Source organism: Castor canadensis, chromosome 3 (genome assembly GCF_047511655.1).
Source record: "Castor canadensis chromosome 3, mCasCan1.hap1v2, whole genome shotgun sequence".
NCBI lineage: Eukaryota > Metazoa > Chordata > Mammalia > Rodentia > Castoridae > Castor > Castor canadensis.
The window spans coordinates 120074633-120090993 of record NC_133388.1 but is presented as its reverse complement, the minus strand read 5'-3'; the positions used below and the strand labels follow the sequence as shown (position 1 = coordinate 120090993).

The 16361-nt window shown below is 36.5% G+C and overlaps 1 protein-coding gene across 1 annotated transcript in view; it reads left to right on the top strand.

Moving 5' to 3' along the window:
* The window catches only part of Prex2 (phosphatidylinositol-3,4,5-trisphosphate dependent Rac exchange factor 2), a 288123-nt gene extending 272828 nt beyond the window's left edge, over positions 1 to 15295 (top strand). Inside the window, exons 39-40 of the mRNA XM_074068562.1 lie at positions 3499 to 3566; positions 9507 to 15295. Of these exons, the coding sequence (XP_073924663.1) occupies positions 3499 to 3566; positions 9507 to 9552 (114 nt within the window). The 3' untranslated portion in view covers positions 9553 to 15295. The remainder of the gene's footprint in view (positions 1 to 3498; positions 3567 to 9506) is intronic.
* Positions 15296 to 16361: the final 1066 nt, after the last annotated feature.

The following is a 16361-nucleotide window of genomic DNA, read 5'->3' as shown; positions in this document are numbered from 1 at the left end:
TACTAAAACAATAAGGATATATCAAAAAGTCACAAGAAAGCAACAATAAAAACTCCCAGCATCAAAAACTGGAACAATTTGAGTAAAAAAAAAAAAAAAAGATTAAAAATATTGGATCATATCTTATAGAATAAAATCAGAATGAGATTGTGTTGAGTTGAATACATAATTAAATAAGTAAATAATTTAGGGAACAGAAATAATTGTTTTTTACTTCTGTAAAATGTCAGTTCATAAATACTGTAGTATTGTTTTTGCAGATAAGATACACAATGGTAGCTGTAACAGTGAACAGAAGTTTGAGAGAAACAGAGTATTTGGATAGTCTTATATTATCTTCCCCAGTGTCTTTGTTAAGCCTTCAAAAGGAAAAGTGGTAACTTTATGGTGGAAGAATCTGGCCGTCACCCCTTCAGCCAAGTGATCACAGTTAATATCACCAGTGATAGGACATATTGGCATCAAGTGTCCCCCGATGTGATGCACAGAAGAAGGCACAACATCACTGTGTGATTTTCTTGTCAAAAATGCATTTCCTCTTCCTGTTCATGAGAAAGCATGAGCCATGCAAATCGAGATGTTCTATAAAATAACGAACATTTTCTACGAGGAGTGCTCAGGTCAAGAAAGAAAAGATGGGGAACTGTTGCAGGAGACCACCAAGCATACATGAAAACAGATGCTGGGTTGGGTCCTGGAGTAGAAGGGGAATGTCCATGTGGTAGAATGGTGGGATTTCAGTAACATTTGCAGTGTAGTTACAGTATTGTACCAGTGCTGATTCCTGGTTTGACATTACATTACAGTTAAGTGGAGAATTTGCACTAGGGGAAACTGGGTGTGCTGTGTAAAATCTCTGTACTGCTTTTACAACTTTTTGCTAAGTTTAAAGTTACTTCAAAATAAAAAGTGTTTTGCAGTTCCTAAATCCATTCCTATCTATCCTTTTGTCCCTCCCTCTTCCTATGTTTGCTTTAAAAAAAAAATTAAGTCCCTGTTGAGAAAATATTCTTTGATTTTTCCTTTTCTCTATTTCTATCTTCCCTTTACTTTGTTCATTATTTGGAAGCTCAAATATTTGAATTTTTTGTTTTGAATAATCCCCCATTTACCTATTCCTAGCCACAGCTCTGGTGTTCGGTTCTTTGTAGTAATTAATTTCTGTTAGGAACTGAAAAATAATTGTAAATTTATTTACAAACTTGACAGACTATAGACTTTTTCTTTGCTAAGAAGATTGTCTTTAAGCAGATGAATGAAATAGTCAACTCAAGACTTGTATTAGGAATTTAACAACTGGGACAAGAAATTCAGCAAAGAGACAGATTCTGAAAAAAAAATCTCAGAAATAAAAGCTCAACAAAACAAATTTTAAAAATTCATTGAAAGCATTACTAGCATACTAGACCAGGTGGGGTAAAAATGCCAGGGATTGATGATAAAGTTGATAAATTGTTACATTCAGGTAACAATTTTAGAAAACATAAGCAAATATAACCCTATATCTAAGACCTCTGGGATATAATTAAGAGACCAAACTTACAATCTCTGGTACAGAAGAAGGAACTGAAGTATAGACTAACAACACTGAAAACATATTCAATGAAATGATAACAAAAAATTCCAAATCTAGGGAAAGAAATGGATATCCACATATAGGAAAACTTTAGAATCCTAAAAGAAAGAAACCTCTCCAAATATGAGAAACCTCTCATATTTAAGTTAAAATGGCAAGAATACAAAACAAAGAATATTGAAAGCTGCAAGAGAGAAGCACTAAGTTAACTCACAAAGGCAAACCTATCAGAATAACAGCAGACCCCTCAACAGAAACCATAAAGTTCAGGAGAATATTACTGATGTGTTTCAAATATGGAACAAAATAATTGCCAAAAGACTACTATGTCAAATACTATTATTCTTTAAAGTGAAGGAGATATAAAAACCTTCCATGGTAAGCATAAACTAAAGCAATCCATTACCACTAAGTCAACATTGCAGAAGACAATACATGCAGAAGAGGATAAAAGATACAGATAAGCATCAGAAGTGGAGAAAGAATAAGTCCTGCTAGAAGAATTGATAAGAATTAGGAAAGAGTCAAACATTATTAACTCACTAAACCAGCAAACCTGTAAGATGAAGGGAGAAACCAGTACATTTTAATAATCACCCTAAGTGTAGATGCTAGTTGGTCTTAATTTTTCAATTAAAACAGCAAACCCAGATAAGGATACAAGAACAAAAATAACGAAATCTGTAGACCAACTTATGTGAGGAGCAGAGATGCGAAAAATCTTGACCATAAGTCAAATCAAAATGACATTGAGATTATATGTCACCCTAGTCAGAATGGCTATCATCAAGAAAACAAACAACAACTGCTGGTGAGACTATGAGCAAGGGAACTCCTTATTTGTGGGTATGTAAATTAGTCCAGCCATTCTGGAAATCAGGATGTGAGTTCCTCAGAAAAGTAAAATTAGATCGACCATAAGATCCAGTTATAGCACTGCTGGGTATATACCTGAAGAAATCAAAGTTAGCAGGCATAATGATACCCATACAACCATGTGTTCACAGTGCTATTCCTGATGGCAAAGTTATAGGATCAGCCTAGGGGCCCATTAAGATGAATGAATAAAGAAAATGTGGTATATTTATAACTGAGTATTAGTCAGCTATAAGGAATCATATTACATCGTTTGCAAGAAAATGGATGGAACTGGAGATCATAGTGTTAAGCAAAATAAGCCAGACTCAGAAAGACAAATACGATGTTTTCTCTCACAAGAAAGCAGCAATAGTGGGCAACTAGAAGAAAAAATGATGTGAACAAATAAGGGGAAGTATTTGGGAAGGAAAGGGGACAAATGCAAGGAAGGAGTGGGGAGATAGGGTAATTAGGACTAAATATAATCAAAGTACATTAGTTACATGTATGAAATTGTCATAAAGAAATCCATTGTTTTCACAACTATACACACTAATGAAAAAAGATTGTCTTCATATCTTAAACTTTGAGACAAAATTCTTAGATTTCCAAGGTCCGTATGGACATGGCTTGTTCAGAAATTGCTTTACAACTATCTTAAGAGAATATCTTCTTGCCAAATTTAAGTGTAAAATATTCAACTAAGAGAAAACAGGTGTGTGAGTTTGAAAGAATTTGTGGAGCAGTCCACAAAACTGGCGATGCCTGCTCATCTCCTGTTTTCAACCCCTTAAGTTGTTATTTCAAGGGCATGGATGAGATAGTGAACAACGAGAAGCTGCTAAACTTATTTTGAATGATTTAGATGGCTGTGGAAGGAAATATTAATCATTTGAAGCAGCAGAACATACTCTGATTCTTGAAACTGTTCATTTTGAAAATGCTTAGGTGGTGATTTCTTGCTCTGAATGTTAAATAAAATACCTTGCTGGTACACTCAACTCTTAACAGTATGTTAAATAACTGCAAATACAATGTAGAGGTAAAACTGATTTTCCTTTCAGGGAGCAAGAGTTCAAAACACAGCAAAGAATTTGGGAGTCAGAGACCGGACCCCTCAGTCAGCTCCCAGGTAAGTGTATCACCTGTTCAGCATTTCCCAGGCAGTGTTACTCGTGGCAAGTGCTCCTGCTCTAGCGTGTGACCAGGGTCATTGTCACACCGACAGTAGTCATGGAGATGGCTCTTGTAAACACCCAGTGACTAATGTGATTAGACATAAATGCTCTCAGAATTAAATGGGAATTTTCTATTTTTTCGTTTTGAAAGTTCCATCCATTTCAAATGCCAAAATGCCTCTTTCATTTATCCTCCTATTTCTGAGCATGCCTTTCCCATTTACATATACATTGAAAATTCCCACTTATCCCACAAAAGTCATCTTAGATACCATTTTCTGCTTTACAATATCCCTTATCCTGCTGAGTGGCAGTATATTGTTACAATTCTTTGCCCAACCTCGGTATGAGTTCTCAGGAGGTATTTTTGTGTTTTTCTTTATTACTCCTCATAGTGCCTACATCGTAGATTTCAAATATCTAAACTGATTTCAGGAACTCAAGAATGAATAAGCAAATTAATGGGCTTTTGGCTTGTTATGCTAAATATTGACAGTTCACATATCTTCATAAGAAAGGACTCCAACCCACCTTTAAAATAAATGAACACAGCTGGTAGCTGTAGAGGGATGTCTTCTGTTGGATTTTTGTGGTGATTAGGGTAGGCAGCTATCTGTTTTGAAGTGGGACAAAACTAAGTAATTTCTCTTACATTTAATTGCTTTTATAAGTTTGCAGTTTAACAAAAAGTAGGCTCCTCCAAGTGATGTCATAGACAAGACACTATCTGTTTCTATTTACAACACCATTACCAGAGTGAAAATGATAATTGCAGCACATATGAAGTTATATTTCATTCTAAAAAACTATGTGGGCAGTGAAAGTGCTTTCAAAAAGGAAAACCTATTTTCCCCCTGGAAATGGATGGAGCACTCATGTTCTACTTGCATTTATTTTTAGTGCTGACTACTAACTCTATTTCATCTTCCAGTCTTGTTAATGTCATCTCTTATAGCTGATTAGATGAGAATCTAAGACTTTCTGTTACTAAAGAATCTTTCAACATAAGCATCCTCTCCACAATGCCTTGAGCAGACATGGTATATTTGTATAATGGACCCACTGAAGTGTTAAAATTCCAGTCAGAAAACAAGATAATGGTTCTACAAGGTGTTTTTAGCTAGATTTTGTAAGTGCAAATAATCATTTGGGTTGGGATGAGACTTCAGCATCCTGATCAATAAACCAATGTGCAAGCTGACTATAAGAGAAGAAACTGACAAACTCAATTTCTTTCTTTATTGAGTATGTAAAACACTTGAAATGAAACACAATAAAGAGTGCCAGCTATAAAGTTGACACTTTTTGCAAGGGAATCATAACCCTGAGAGAGAAATCAAGAGTAATTTCAAATATTTACTTTATTTAAGAAATGCAGTGCACCCCATAAAGAATATAAATTTGAGCCAGAAGTAGCTCTGGCTTTCTTTTAAAGAGATGAGATGATGAAGACATCACTGTCAGGAAAGGTAGAGTGTGGGACGTGGTCTGTGGGGGTGCAGAGAGACTTCAGAGGAGCACAGAGGGACTGGGATCTTTCACAGCTAGAGCAAGTTGAAGGATACATTTGGCTCTCAACGCCAGGGCACCTGCAGGCAAAGCTTGTGAAATGTTTCTGAAAAGTACATTCATGGAGGTCTTCTGTGCTCAGTTAGAGAATGGGTCAAATTTGGTTCAAAGTCCCCAACCCCCTCTATGATCATTTGCCTTTCAACATCCACTTTCTTTGCTTTAAAAAAATTCACTTAGCAAACATATATTGACTTTTGTATGTGTCTGTAGATGGTAGACCCTTTGTTAAAAGCAAGGGAAAAGACTACCAGTTGTTGAAATGTAGTGGAGCAATAAGTGAATAAAATAAAAATAGTACACAGTGTCTGATAATAACCATGATAGAAGTGGGCACAAGTTGACATGAAAACACAGAGAAGGGGCTTAATGCCCCTAAGGATGAGGAAGGGAGGTCACAGGATGCTCATGTGGAATGGTGTCCCAGGCAGGAGAGACAATGACACCAGTGCCCAGGGAACACTTCATGTTCTGAGAACTACACCTCGATCTCTATAACTGATGGTTGAATGTGATTGAGAATAATGCAGAATAAGTCTGGAGGTATAGCCAAGGGTCACATGAGTAAGGATACTGGAAAGTTTTCATTTTAACTTGAAGAAAATAAGAAGGCAATACCAGTCCTCCTATCTGGAAGATTTGAATTTAGAATTTATCTCAGACAACATGAGAAGGGTCCATGGAAGGACAGCTAAGATGGAAGAAAAGAGCTTGAAAGAAGGTTATGGGGGTGATGAGAACTTAGATGAGGGGGTGGAGTAGAGAGAAACTTAAAGACAGAAGTAATAGTCATTGAACACTAAATGAAGGAAAAGAGGTAGGGCAAATGAAGATCCTAGGAGGACCATAGAATTTTTGGTTTGGATAACAAAGGGTTAATGAATCTTGTCTTTGAGATAGTGGATGCAGGAGGAAAGAGCATGCATTAGGCAAAGATGGTAAGTTTATGTTAGCGAGACTGAGATTGAAGATCAAGGAGACAACTTCGTAGAGATGCTTTGGTAGGCAGCTCAGTGTACTGATCTGAAACTGGCGGGAGAATAGGTAGAGTTGTCCTGTGAGTCATCAATGTGTAAGAGGTCAGTGAAAAACTCGAAAAGAATTTTGTTATCATGGTGAAAGGGTGACACTGATGGAGAAGGTCGGGAACACTGCCAGGGATATGCCAGTAGTGAAGAGAAAGCAGAGAAACACAGGAGTCAGAATCAAAGATGAGCAATTGGGGAAGTTGAAAGAGAACAAGAGATAGTTGCTCTGGAATTCACAAAGGAGAAAGTGATCATAGTCACAGCATAGGACAGATGAATATAATACTTATAGGACCAGAATGCTAAGTGTTGGAGTTTAATAATTCTGATGTAGATTGGTTCTGGATGGTGACAGTTCAAACATGCACCTGGAGGTGGGCTTCCTGGACATTCTTGGCTCTGTCACATTTCATATACTCCCTTTTGGAATCCATGTCTGAGACGGGTACAGAACTGCTTTTGCATTGGGTTATCAGGATGGATGAGAAACACTTAATGTGCTCAAGGAGTTGAGTAGAAAGACAAAGGAAGTCATTTGTATGCATGTCAGAATGGGAATGAGGCAGGGGAAGAGGCAGTCCTTCCTCTCTGACTTCTGTATGTGTACTTGCTCTTCAAAGAACTAAGAAAATCCTCACCAAGAACCAAATAATATATTCTGGCCTTATTCCCTCCTATGTTACAAAATTTGAAACTATTGTGCTGTTAAGGCTTGATTTTCTTTATTTGTTTAATTAGGTTGGAAGTGAAAAAAAGTGGTTTTGAGCCCCTGGTGCTGCTTTTACATGACCTTATTAGTCAGGTTTTTTTTTTCTTTTTTCTTTGAGATGCAGTTTTCTCATCTGTTAAGATGGAGAGAATTGCCATAAGATAGGGTACATGGATACTTTTTCTATGAAGGAGGTGGTGGTTTTTTTTTTTTTTTTTGGTAGTCTCTTTTAATACAACTTTTATTTTTTGCTTTGTAGAAGGATGAAGGGCAAGATCTATAGAATGAAGTTTAAGAGTTCTCTCTGCAGATTTGAATTTGGGCTGAAATGCCAGCTCCAAGATGGCTGCCTGAGCTCAAATAGGAACAGGACAAAGTGGAGCCAACAACAACCCTTTTTTATGCAGGCCACCAGTGTGCCTGGGTGGAATAAGAATGCAGCCAGGATTCCAAATGTTGGGCAAGGATCTCCCACTACCCAACAGGTTAGCTGCCAAAGCACAAATGCCCAGTGCAGAGTTGGAATCCAAATCTTTGGATTACATTTCACTTCCAAACTTTATCTGCCTGCTCTAAGTTCCCAGAGCTCCACAATTTCCAGTACAAATGTGTCTGAACTCAAATAACCCTGAGTCGCTTCCAAGAAGCCCCACAGAAGCTGAAGCTGTCCAGCTCCACAGTACCCAAAGCTAATATTTCATTAGGTGATCACAGGGAGTAGCCTTTGCTCCAATTTGCAAGGCAGACATTTCAAAGAATCGTCTACCCAGTAGCATTGGTTACATTATGTGCAAACGTGCAGAGCAAGGTAATGGAAAGTGATGGCTCAGCCCAGAGCTCATGGGGTTGGATGTTTGCCACCCATCCTCCCATTTTTGTTTTACCTGACTCAGGCATTGTGCTTTTTCACCCATTAGGCAGCACTGTCAGGAAAATGAGAGGACAGAAATTAAGGAGGAAAAGAGCTTTCTGATCATTCTATTTTTCCAGCCCCGGGAATACAATTTGAAGCAACACCATATCCTTCAGCTGCAAAAGAAATTTTCAAGTACATCAGCTCAATTTAATGCATTCTTTTCTGTGGGAAGAATGAAATAAGGTTTTCTGATGTGGCATGTCCTTAGTTCAGTGTTCACCTCCTCCATGCAGATAATCTATAGAGCATAAACCACTTTCCAGACTTGAAGTACATTTTGCCAACCTCCAAAGACAATAACTTTTGTTTCCAGACTAAGAAAGTTCATTTTATTAGCCAGATTTACAACTCAATATTAAATCTTTCTCATTCTTCTCCATTGATTTAGAATTAGCATGAGATTAAATGTCAAAGGGAGAGGAAATTTATAATTTGCTAAATTGGTTAACTCATTCAAGCTGTGTTCAATTTAATCTGTAAAAAGAATAAATCACCACGGCTATCCCTGGGTTTGGACTACTTTTAAAAAGGTGAAAAGTTGAGGCTGGGATGTATGTAGCTCAGTGGTAGAGGCTATGTGTAGCAATTGTGCAGCCTGGAGTCAGTCCTCAGCATTAATAACAATAATGACTGGTGGAGTGGCTCAAGTGGTAGACTGCCTGCCTAGCATGCATGAGGCCCTGAGTTCATACCCCAGTACCACCACTAATAATAATAATAATATAAAAAGTTGAATTCTGCTTTTGAGATATCAGCCTAAGCTCAGTGTGACCTTGGTAACTGTTAACAGAAACAGGTGTAGCTCTACTTTAGTTTAACTTGTCTTCTCTCACTGTAAGTAATTCGTTTGGCCCTGATGTGACCATAATTATCTGGCAGCTATTTTGTTCTTGTTTCCTTTGGTTCTGTGGTTAGGACTTTACCATTTAGGACACTGTAGAGCATTGGAACTTGTGTAACCCTGGTTATTTCCCCTGGGCTTCATGTTAATGCTGCATATATTCAGACAACTAGACTTGTGCTGCAAAGGGGGAGCATCTCTGGGCATCACCATGGTTAAAGTGGCTTCCAACCCACTTGGAGGTTCCACTGACGGGTTAGTGAGGGCTGGGCAGAGCCCAGAAGTAGCTATTTAGGAAATACCAGCTAATTGTGCCTTTGACATTTAGGCCTCAGGAATCTGCCATAATTAGCCCATCTACAGCCAACTTCCTTCAGCACAGGGGCAGTATAAAATGAAGTAAATTTCTAAAATTTGTCAGAAATTAAGTAGATTCCTGTCAGATAGATGATATTTTACACAATGATAATTGTGATAGATGTGATGGCAATTATCATAACAACATCATTGTCTGGGATTCAGAGAACAGATTTATTACCAGCAAGGTAAACAGCCCAGGTAGGCAGCACTGAGCAGAACAGCAGGTTGAAAAAACAATGCAATGTGCTGAATCAGTAGACATCTAGATACATAAAGAAACATGGGTGCTTTCTAAATATAAAACCAAAATTTTGGTTTTCTAATTCATACGCTATTTTTAGTGAAACAAGCAATGTGATTATGACTCATGGAACCAAGAAATTATCAACTATGTATTTGTTCTACTAATAAAAACATCTCTGGAAAGGGCAATACATGGGTAACTGTCAGACTTTCCTGTGTCTTTTCTAGGCTGTACAAGCTGTGTGAGCCCCCTCCCCCAGCTGGAGAAGAATGAGGAGAATTCCCAGGGAACAAAGCAAGCAAAAACTTCCGAACACTGACCTAGACAAAGCACATGTGGTCTCAACATTCTCCACTGAAAAGATAAAAATATGCCTTTTGAAAATATAAATCTTTCCCCATAAATAGCTGATGTTCAGTTTGTACTTGGGTATTGATGCTGGAAATAGATAGGAGTTTGGACAATTCAGCCTCACAAAATAATCTCTACATATTGACAGTAAATATTCGTTATTAGGTCAAAACTCATCTGCAAAACTTACAGGAAAACTATTGGGGTAAAAAATTTAACTACTGTGCCTCCTCATTTTTTAATTTTATTGTGCTTGTTTTCAGCTTCCTCAAAGGGACACATATAGTAATGGATAGGGTTTTTTTGAAGAACAACACCATTCAAATCATCAATTGCAGAGGACATCGTCCATGTTAAGGACATGTAACTGGGTGGCATGGGTGGTCTGTCCCCCACCTGCATCAGAAAAGTATCTGTGTGCAAGGTGGGGAGTGGGCTTCACACCTTCTCCTAAGGACTTCTCCGGAGAGAAGAGAGTGATAGAGGCCTCCAGCGAGACTTTCTTCCTTGCTTCAGGTACATTTTGTGCTTGTGGACAATTCCAGCAAACTGGTGCTGTCCTTGGTCCCTGCGATGGACCATGCATGCTGGTGCTGTACCATCAGTGACCATAGGTAGGGAGGAGTGGGAGCCCAGGAAGTGACAAGAAAGGCAATGAGTGAAGAACAGAAAAATAAGCCTAATTTAAAAACTCAATCTTTAACTTAGAAATATACCTACTACTCTTAATTTTATGAAGCCTTTCCTATGAAATGTCAGACTGTTAAGAGAATTTACCATCATGAGTACATTTCTATCAATTATGTGAAAATAATGTTTATTTATTTTACTTTTAGAGGACTGTTATGAACCTTGATAATTTATGAACACAAGGTATATTCTATCTTCATTCTAAACTACATGTGATGTTTTTAGCATTGTAAATACATTAATATTGATTTTAAATACATAACTTTTAAGCTAATTAAAGCATTCTTTCTGCGATTATAAGAATTAGAGTCACATATTGCTTGAAGACAGGGATGAGTTCTGAGAGAGGCACCATTAGGCAATGCCATCTTTGTCAGACATTGTGTAGCACCATCATTCTATGATTAACCGTGTAATCTTAGGGACCACCTTTGTGTGTGCTGTCACCATTGACCAAATGCCATTATGCACCACAAGACTGTCTATGGATTTAGTATAAGTATGTGAAATGTTTTTCATAACTAAATGTTAAGCAAGCCTTTGTTAAATTTATTTATGAAATCTAATAATGGTTTCAGGCTATCCTTAAGAATCTTCACTAACTGTTGTACATTGAATAACAAAAATACAGTGCTACAAATGTGTTAAATGTCTATGTCTGACTAGTCAAGGTAATGGTAATTGTTATTTGGCACAGAAGCACTAAGGCTTTTGTAGTAAGTCCATCTGTATGCAACAATATGGAAGCCAACATCAGAGGTTCCAAAGACAAAGCTGAACATTTTGAATTTCATAAAGATATGACCTTTATGTACATAGCTACATTAAGTATATCCTTAACTTTCAGGGATTTAACATTCTTAATAGTATCAGCCAGTGACCCTGAAAGCTAGTAATTTTCTTGCCCTGAATATTGGATAACGTTGAATGTGAGCTAATGAGTGAACAGAACTGGTTAACTTGCCAGTACTTTCCATGTTGTCATTACTTCACTGTTCTGGTAGTGATCCTCATTAGAGTCATGAAAGGGTCTCCTCAACAAGTCAGTTGTACTTTGCCGTATTTCATCAAGATGTTGCCTGCTATTGTAGTATTTATAACAAATCTTGAGAATCTACTCTATATAGTAGAATATACCTTTAGGGCTAAACATGAGCATACTATCAGTATGCATGGCACTTACTAAATACTTAAAAGTTAGTAGTGGTTTATATTAACATCAGTCACTATAATTTTTATTGTAATAAAATTGTAGCTAACACTTTTAATGTTTACTGAATGCCCAGTGATACCTCTGCGTAGCCTGTTGTACACTGTTACAGCTTCACAGACTCCTCACAACAGCAATGTGAGATGGTATTCTTTTTGTTACTCCATTTCACAGGTGAAGAACTGAAGAATAGCCCAGTGACTTACACAAATTCATGTTAACAAGTGGTAGAGCCAAACTTTAAACCCAGGAAGTCTGTCTTCTTAATATATTATGCTGCTTTCCTTGTTACTGTAAGAATTGTTGTAATATTGCCAATTATTTGTTACTAAAGTTAGAGGTATTGGATATGAGTTGCCATTTAATTATGCATCTCATGTTGAAGAAAATGAATTAAAATATGCAATATGCCCTTGATATATGAAAATGTATCAAGGATTTTTGGACATTTTACCATTCTGGATAAACATTTTGGGTTGCAATCTGAGAAAAATATTTCATACCCTATTCCTCATAACTAAAGATAACAGTTTTAGCTATTACCAGTCTAGAATAATACACCATATAAAATTGACTATAGTTCCAAAACAATATCAGAAAAAAATGCATAATGGACGATTGATGATCTTTTTTAATATTGTACTGAGCCTCCTTCTGATAATGGAGATCTAACTGGCCTCAGGTTTTTAGGATGTATCTACCGAAATGCTGCATGCTTTTCTGTAACCAGTGCTCTTGCAAATGCTGCCAAAGCTTGCTAACTGTTTTTCCAGCTTCTGAATGTAGATATCTGCCCCTCACTACCTAAAAGGGAGCATCATGCACTGAAATTTTAGATCTGACATGGACCTGTCTCAAAAGCAAATGCCAGTTCGTAATTTGCAGTAAATACATTGTAAACATTCCATTGTCTCATATATTTTTCCTAATATTGATTTCTAAAATTATAGAACTTAATATTAAAAATTTAAGGAATTTGAGACTAGAAACTTGTATCTGTTACTATTCAGAGAAAAATAAAAGAAAGGAAGGAAGAATTTCTATACTAGTCTTACTAATACTGGATATGTAACGTTGAACTTGGAGCACAAGCTTAATTTTTTAAACCAATCTCTCAGTCTGAAGTGTCATGCTATTTTCCATCACTTTAAGGTATTTTCTTCCAGTGGCTTAGACTCCTTGTCTAGTCATTGATCACTCTTCTTGCAGCAACAATGTCTAATTTAAAATGGGGTTAATTTCTTAGAATACTGTAATATATATCACATTGAAATGACATTGGTTCTGATTTGTAACTTTGATTTGGCAGTCATTAAATACGGAATGAATTGAGGTTGACCCTGACACTAACTATACAGCCAAAAAACCAACTGATAAACAGATTCTAAGGAACATACTAACTAATTTAAGCAAACATTTTTTCAGTCCTGTGGGCACATACATTTTATAGGCAGGATTAGTATTTGTTGATTTACAAGCATTTAATGGGAAGTAAATTACTCCATGTATTTAAAATAAATACATTTCTATTTAAATGCTAAAATATTCTTTCATTAGTTCAAGTAGTTCTTTTCCTGTGTAGCATGATTTAATGCAGATTAGCAGGCATATTTTCTTCACTCATTTTCTTACAAAATCACAATATTGAAATTTAAAGTGAATAGCCTTCTTTTAAATCCTTTTTGGGATACTTTATATTTTACCTTAATAGTCATTTTCAGTCTTTCTACACTAGTGGCATTGTAATTAACTTTTAATATTTGACCAAATTGCTTCTGAATTTTGGTAACCAGTTTAATTTTTTAAAGACTTATTTGTATGTGAAGTATCTTGCTAAATTATAGTTTCGTAACACTTCTTCAGCCAGAAATAGTTTGATTAACATGTATATGTGTTAACCAGTTTGCTGAATGAATTCTCAGTTGTCCTGTGTAAGTACTAGGGCAGAAGATTTTGAAATGGTTTAGGATGATCTGATTTTCAATTAAGAAAAAATACTGTGTGCTCTGCCCGGTGTTTGGAGTTTTAGTAATGAGCTTCAGCAGCATTCTACTTTGCAGAACAGGTGGGGAACCTTACAAGAGGGGCCTGTAACAAGAATGGCCTCACCGTCCTCCTAGGTGCTGCAATTCTATCATAGTCATTGTTTCTCAGTCTTTTGATTCAGAAAAATGTTACTGCTTCTACAACTTGCCATTAACAGTGATCTCAGCATTCGTACTGCAAGCGTCCATTGGTGTGCATCTGTCTCTCAATTAGCAGTTTCCTTGACACAAGGCCTAATTTGCTCAGGATAGTTTGCTTCTCTCACTGGGAAGAGATTTCTGAAGTCTACTAAACCTACTAAATGAGCTGTGTGTGTGTGTGAATATGTCTCTCTCTCTCTATATATATATATATATTTATATATATATACACACATATATATTTAGTACATTTTATTTTTATAATACATTATAAAAATTAGATTATTATGTCATGTTTTGAATGATATGAAAAATGGAGTTGATTGATGTACTTCATGTCTGTTCTGTACACATCAGAGCTATCTATGTAGCAAGTGTACCTGGTAAGATATGTTTTGTTCACTGATTCTACTTAGCTATTTGTGTTAGTGAATTTTCCATTATCATAACAAAATGTCTGAGATAATCACATTATGAAGGGGACAGGTTTGTTTTGGCTTAGAGTTCTAGAATTTCTAGTCCATGATCAGTTGGGCCTGTGGTGAGCAGCCCATAACGGCAGGCTGAGCAGAACTGCTCACCTCATCAGCCAAGGAAACAAACGAGAGGAAGCGATGTGGGTGTCACAATCCCCTCCTAAGGTGTGATCCCTGATATAAGGGTCTCTCGCTAGACCACACCTCCCAAAGTTTCCAGCATCTCACAGTGGCACCACCCTGGAGAACTTGTGGGGACATTCCAGACCCAAACCATAGCACTGTTGAGTTCAATCTGAAATTGGCTAACCTGGCTTTGCCACTGAGAAGTAGCTGACTAGGAGCAAGATTGTAGAGGTTACTGGAAAAAAAAAAAGCTCTGAATAACTTTAGATGCAAATCATAAGAATAAATGGCATCTATCCATGTATTCATTCAAGAAATGGGTTTTTTTTTTTTGAGAATTCACTTCATACAAAGCACAGTGAGTAAGTCTTGTATATGTATTCGTTGTGCTTGGGCCCAAACTTGTAACAGTGTCTCTATATGTTATTGATCAGTTATGTCTCTTACTTAAAATACTATTATCTGTAACACAAACCTATTCTAATGCCCTGTTTGTATTTTGTACCATATGTAGCCAAGAATGCTAAGTCAGTGAAATGCTTTAGAAATCATATATTTGAATTTGAACATCTAATGCCTCAAGCAAATTTATTAGTTTCAGATGGATATATATTTTTGTAACTGCCAAATAAATGAGTAGAACATAGTGTTTTGCTTAAAAATATTTTTATGAGTACTCATTTACACAGTACTTATTATTTTAAATAGTAAAATATCAAATTTGCCCTATAAATAATAATTGTTTCAAATATACCTGTATTTAACATCATATAACATCCAAAATTTAATGATAAATTTCATCTGAATGTGTAAAAAAGAAATCCATGTAACAGAGTTTCAACCATTCCATATTTTGTGTGTGGTTAAAATGAACAAAGTACATTATGTATTTTATGTCATTTTTTGTCTGCATAAAATATTGGAATAGTAACATTGTATGATAAGTGTCAATAATAAAGTGAATTACAGTGTGACAAGTTTAGCTTTTCTTTTTTCATTTGACTTTAACTGTTATATTCTTACCTGTTTGGAAGACAAAAACCATGAAACTTCAATTTTTACCCTTTAAGGGAGATTTCACAAGATCCATAGAAGAAATTTGATGCATGCACAAAACAAAACTACAGATATGAGCTGGAGAGATGGCAACCCCTAGAAGGAGCCAAAAAAAAAAAAAAGCTAAATATGGACCACAACATAGGGACACTCCACAGGAGACAAAAGACCTGTGCTGGTCTCTGAATTAACTAGCCGATCTCTCAAGTTTCTTCAGCCACTATCCTGGCTGCTGAGGTTGTTAAAAATACACACACTTCCCAAAATGTGAGGTTAAATAAATGTGTTATATTTAGGGTAATTCACAAAGAGCACAACACGAGATAGCAACTACCAACATAAGGCTGTATGTTCTAATGCAAAAGGAGAGGAGAGGCAAGCAGGTACTACAGAAATTCAAAGAATTTAGATTCAATCAAACACCAGAGTATTGCACCATCTACAGATCACTTATCAGCTGTTGAGCGAGGCTGAAGATTGAGTAACGAGAAACACATACATGGTAACTGGACAGCGTTTACAGCCTGGACAGGAAAAACATTGATATTAAAAAATTAAAATTATGAGAGAAGGCTAGGTCAAGAAAGGAAACTTTCAGGAAGAGAAAGAATAAGCAAGAGAAAAAGGGAACGACAAGCCTAACTACATGAACACATGCACTGAAATGGAAATGCAGCAGGTATTTTGGTGGAGTGGTAAGTGGATTAGGCTGGACAGGAGATGGAAATTTGTGGATGTGACTAAAAAGAAATACATGAAAAATAAGTTTGGTAGGGTAGATAGTGTGGGTCTCAGAACGGCAGGTTAAGAAGTCTGGACGGTAGACGTGAGCACAGGAAATTGAGATAAATAGTTACTGACAGTGATAACAAATTATGAATTCTGAGTGGAGAGTTTGAAGAAATGTGTACATTGCTGATTGTGTTGGCTAGCTGAGAAATGTCAAAACCAATAATAATTGGAGGAAAAAAACACCAATAATTGGAT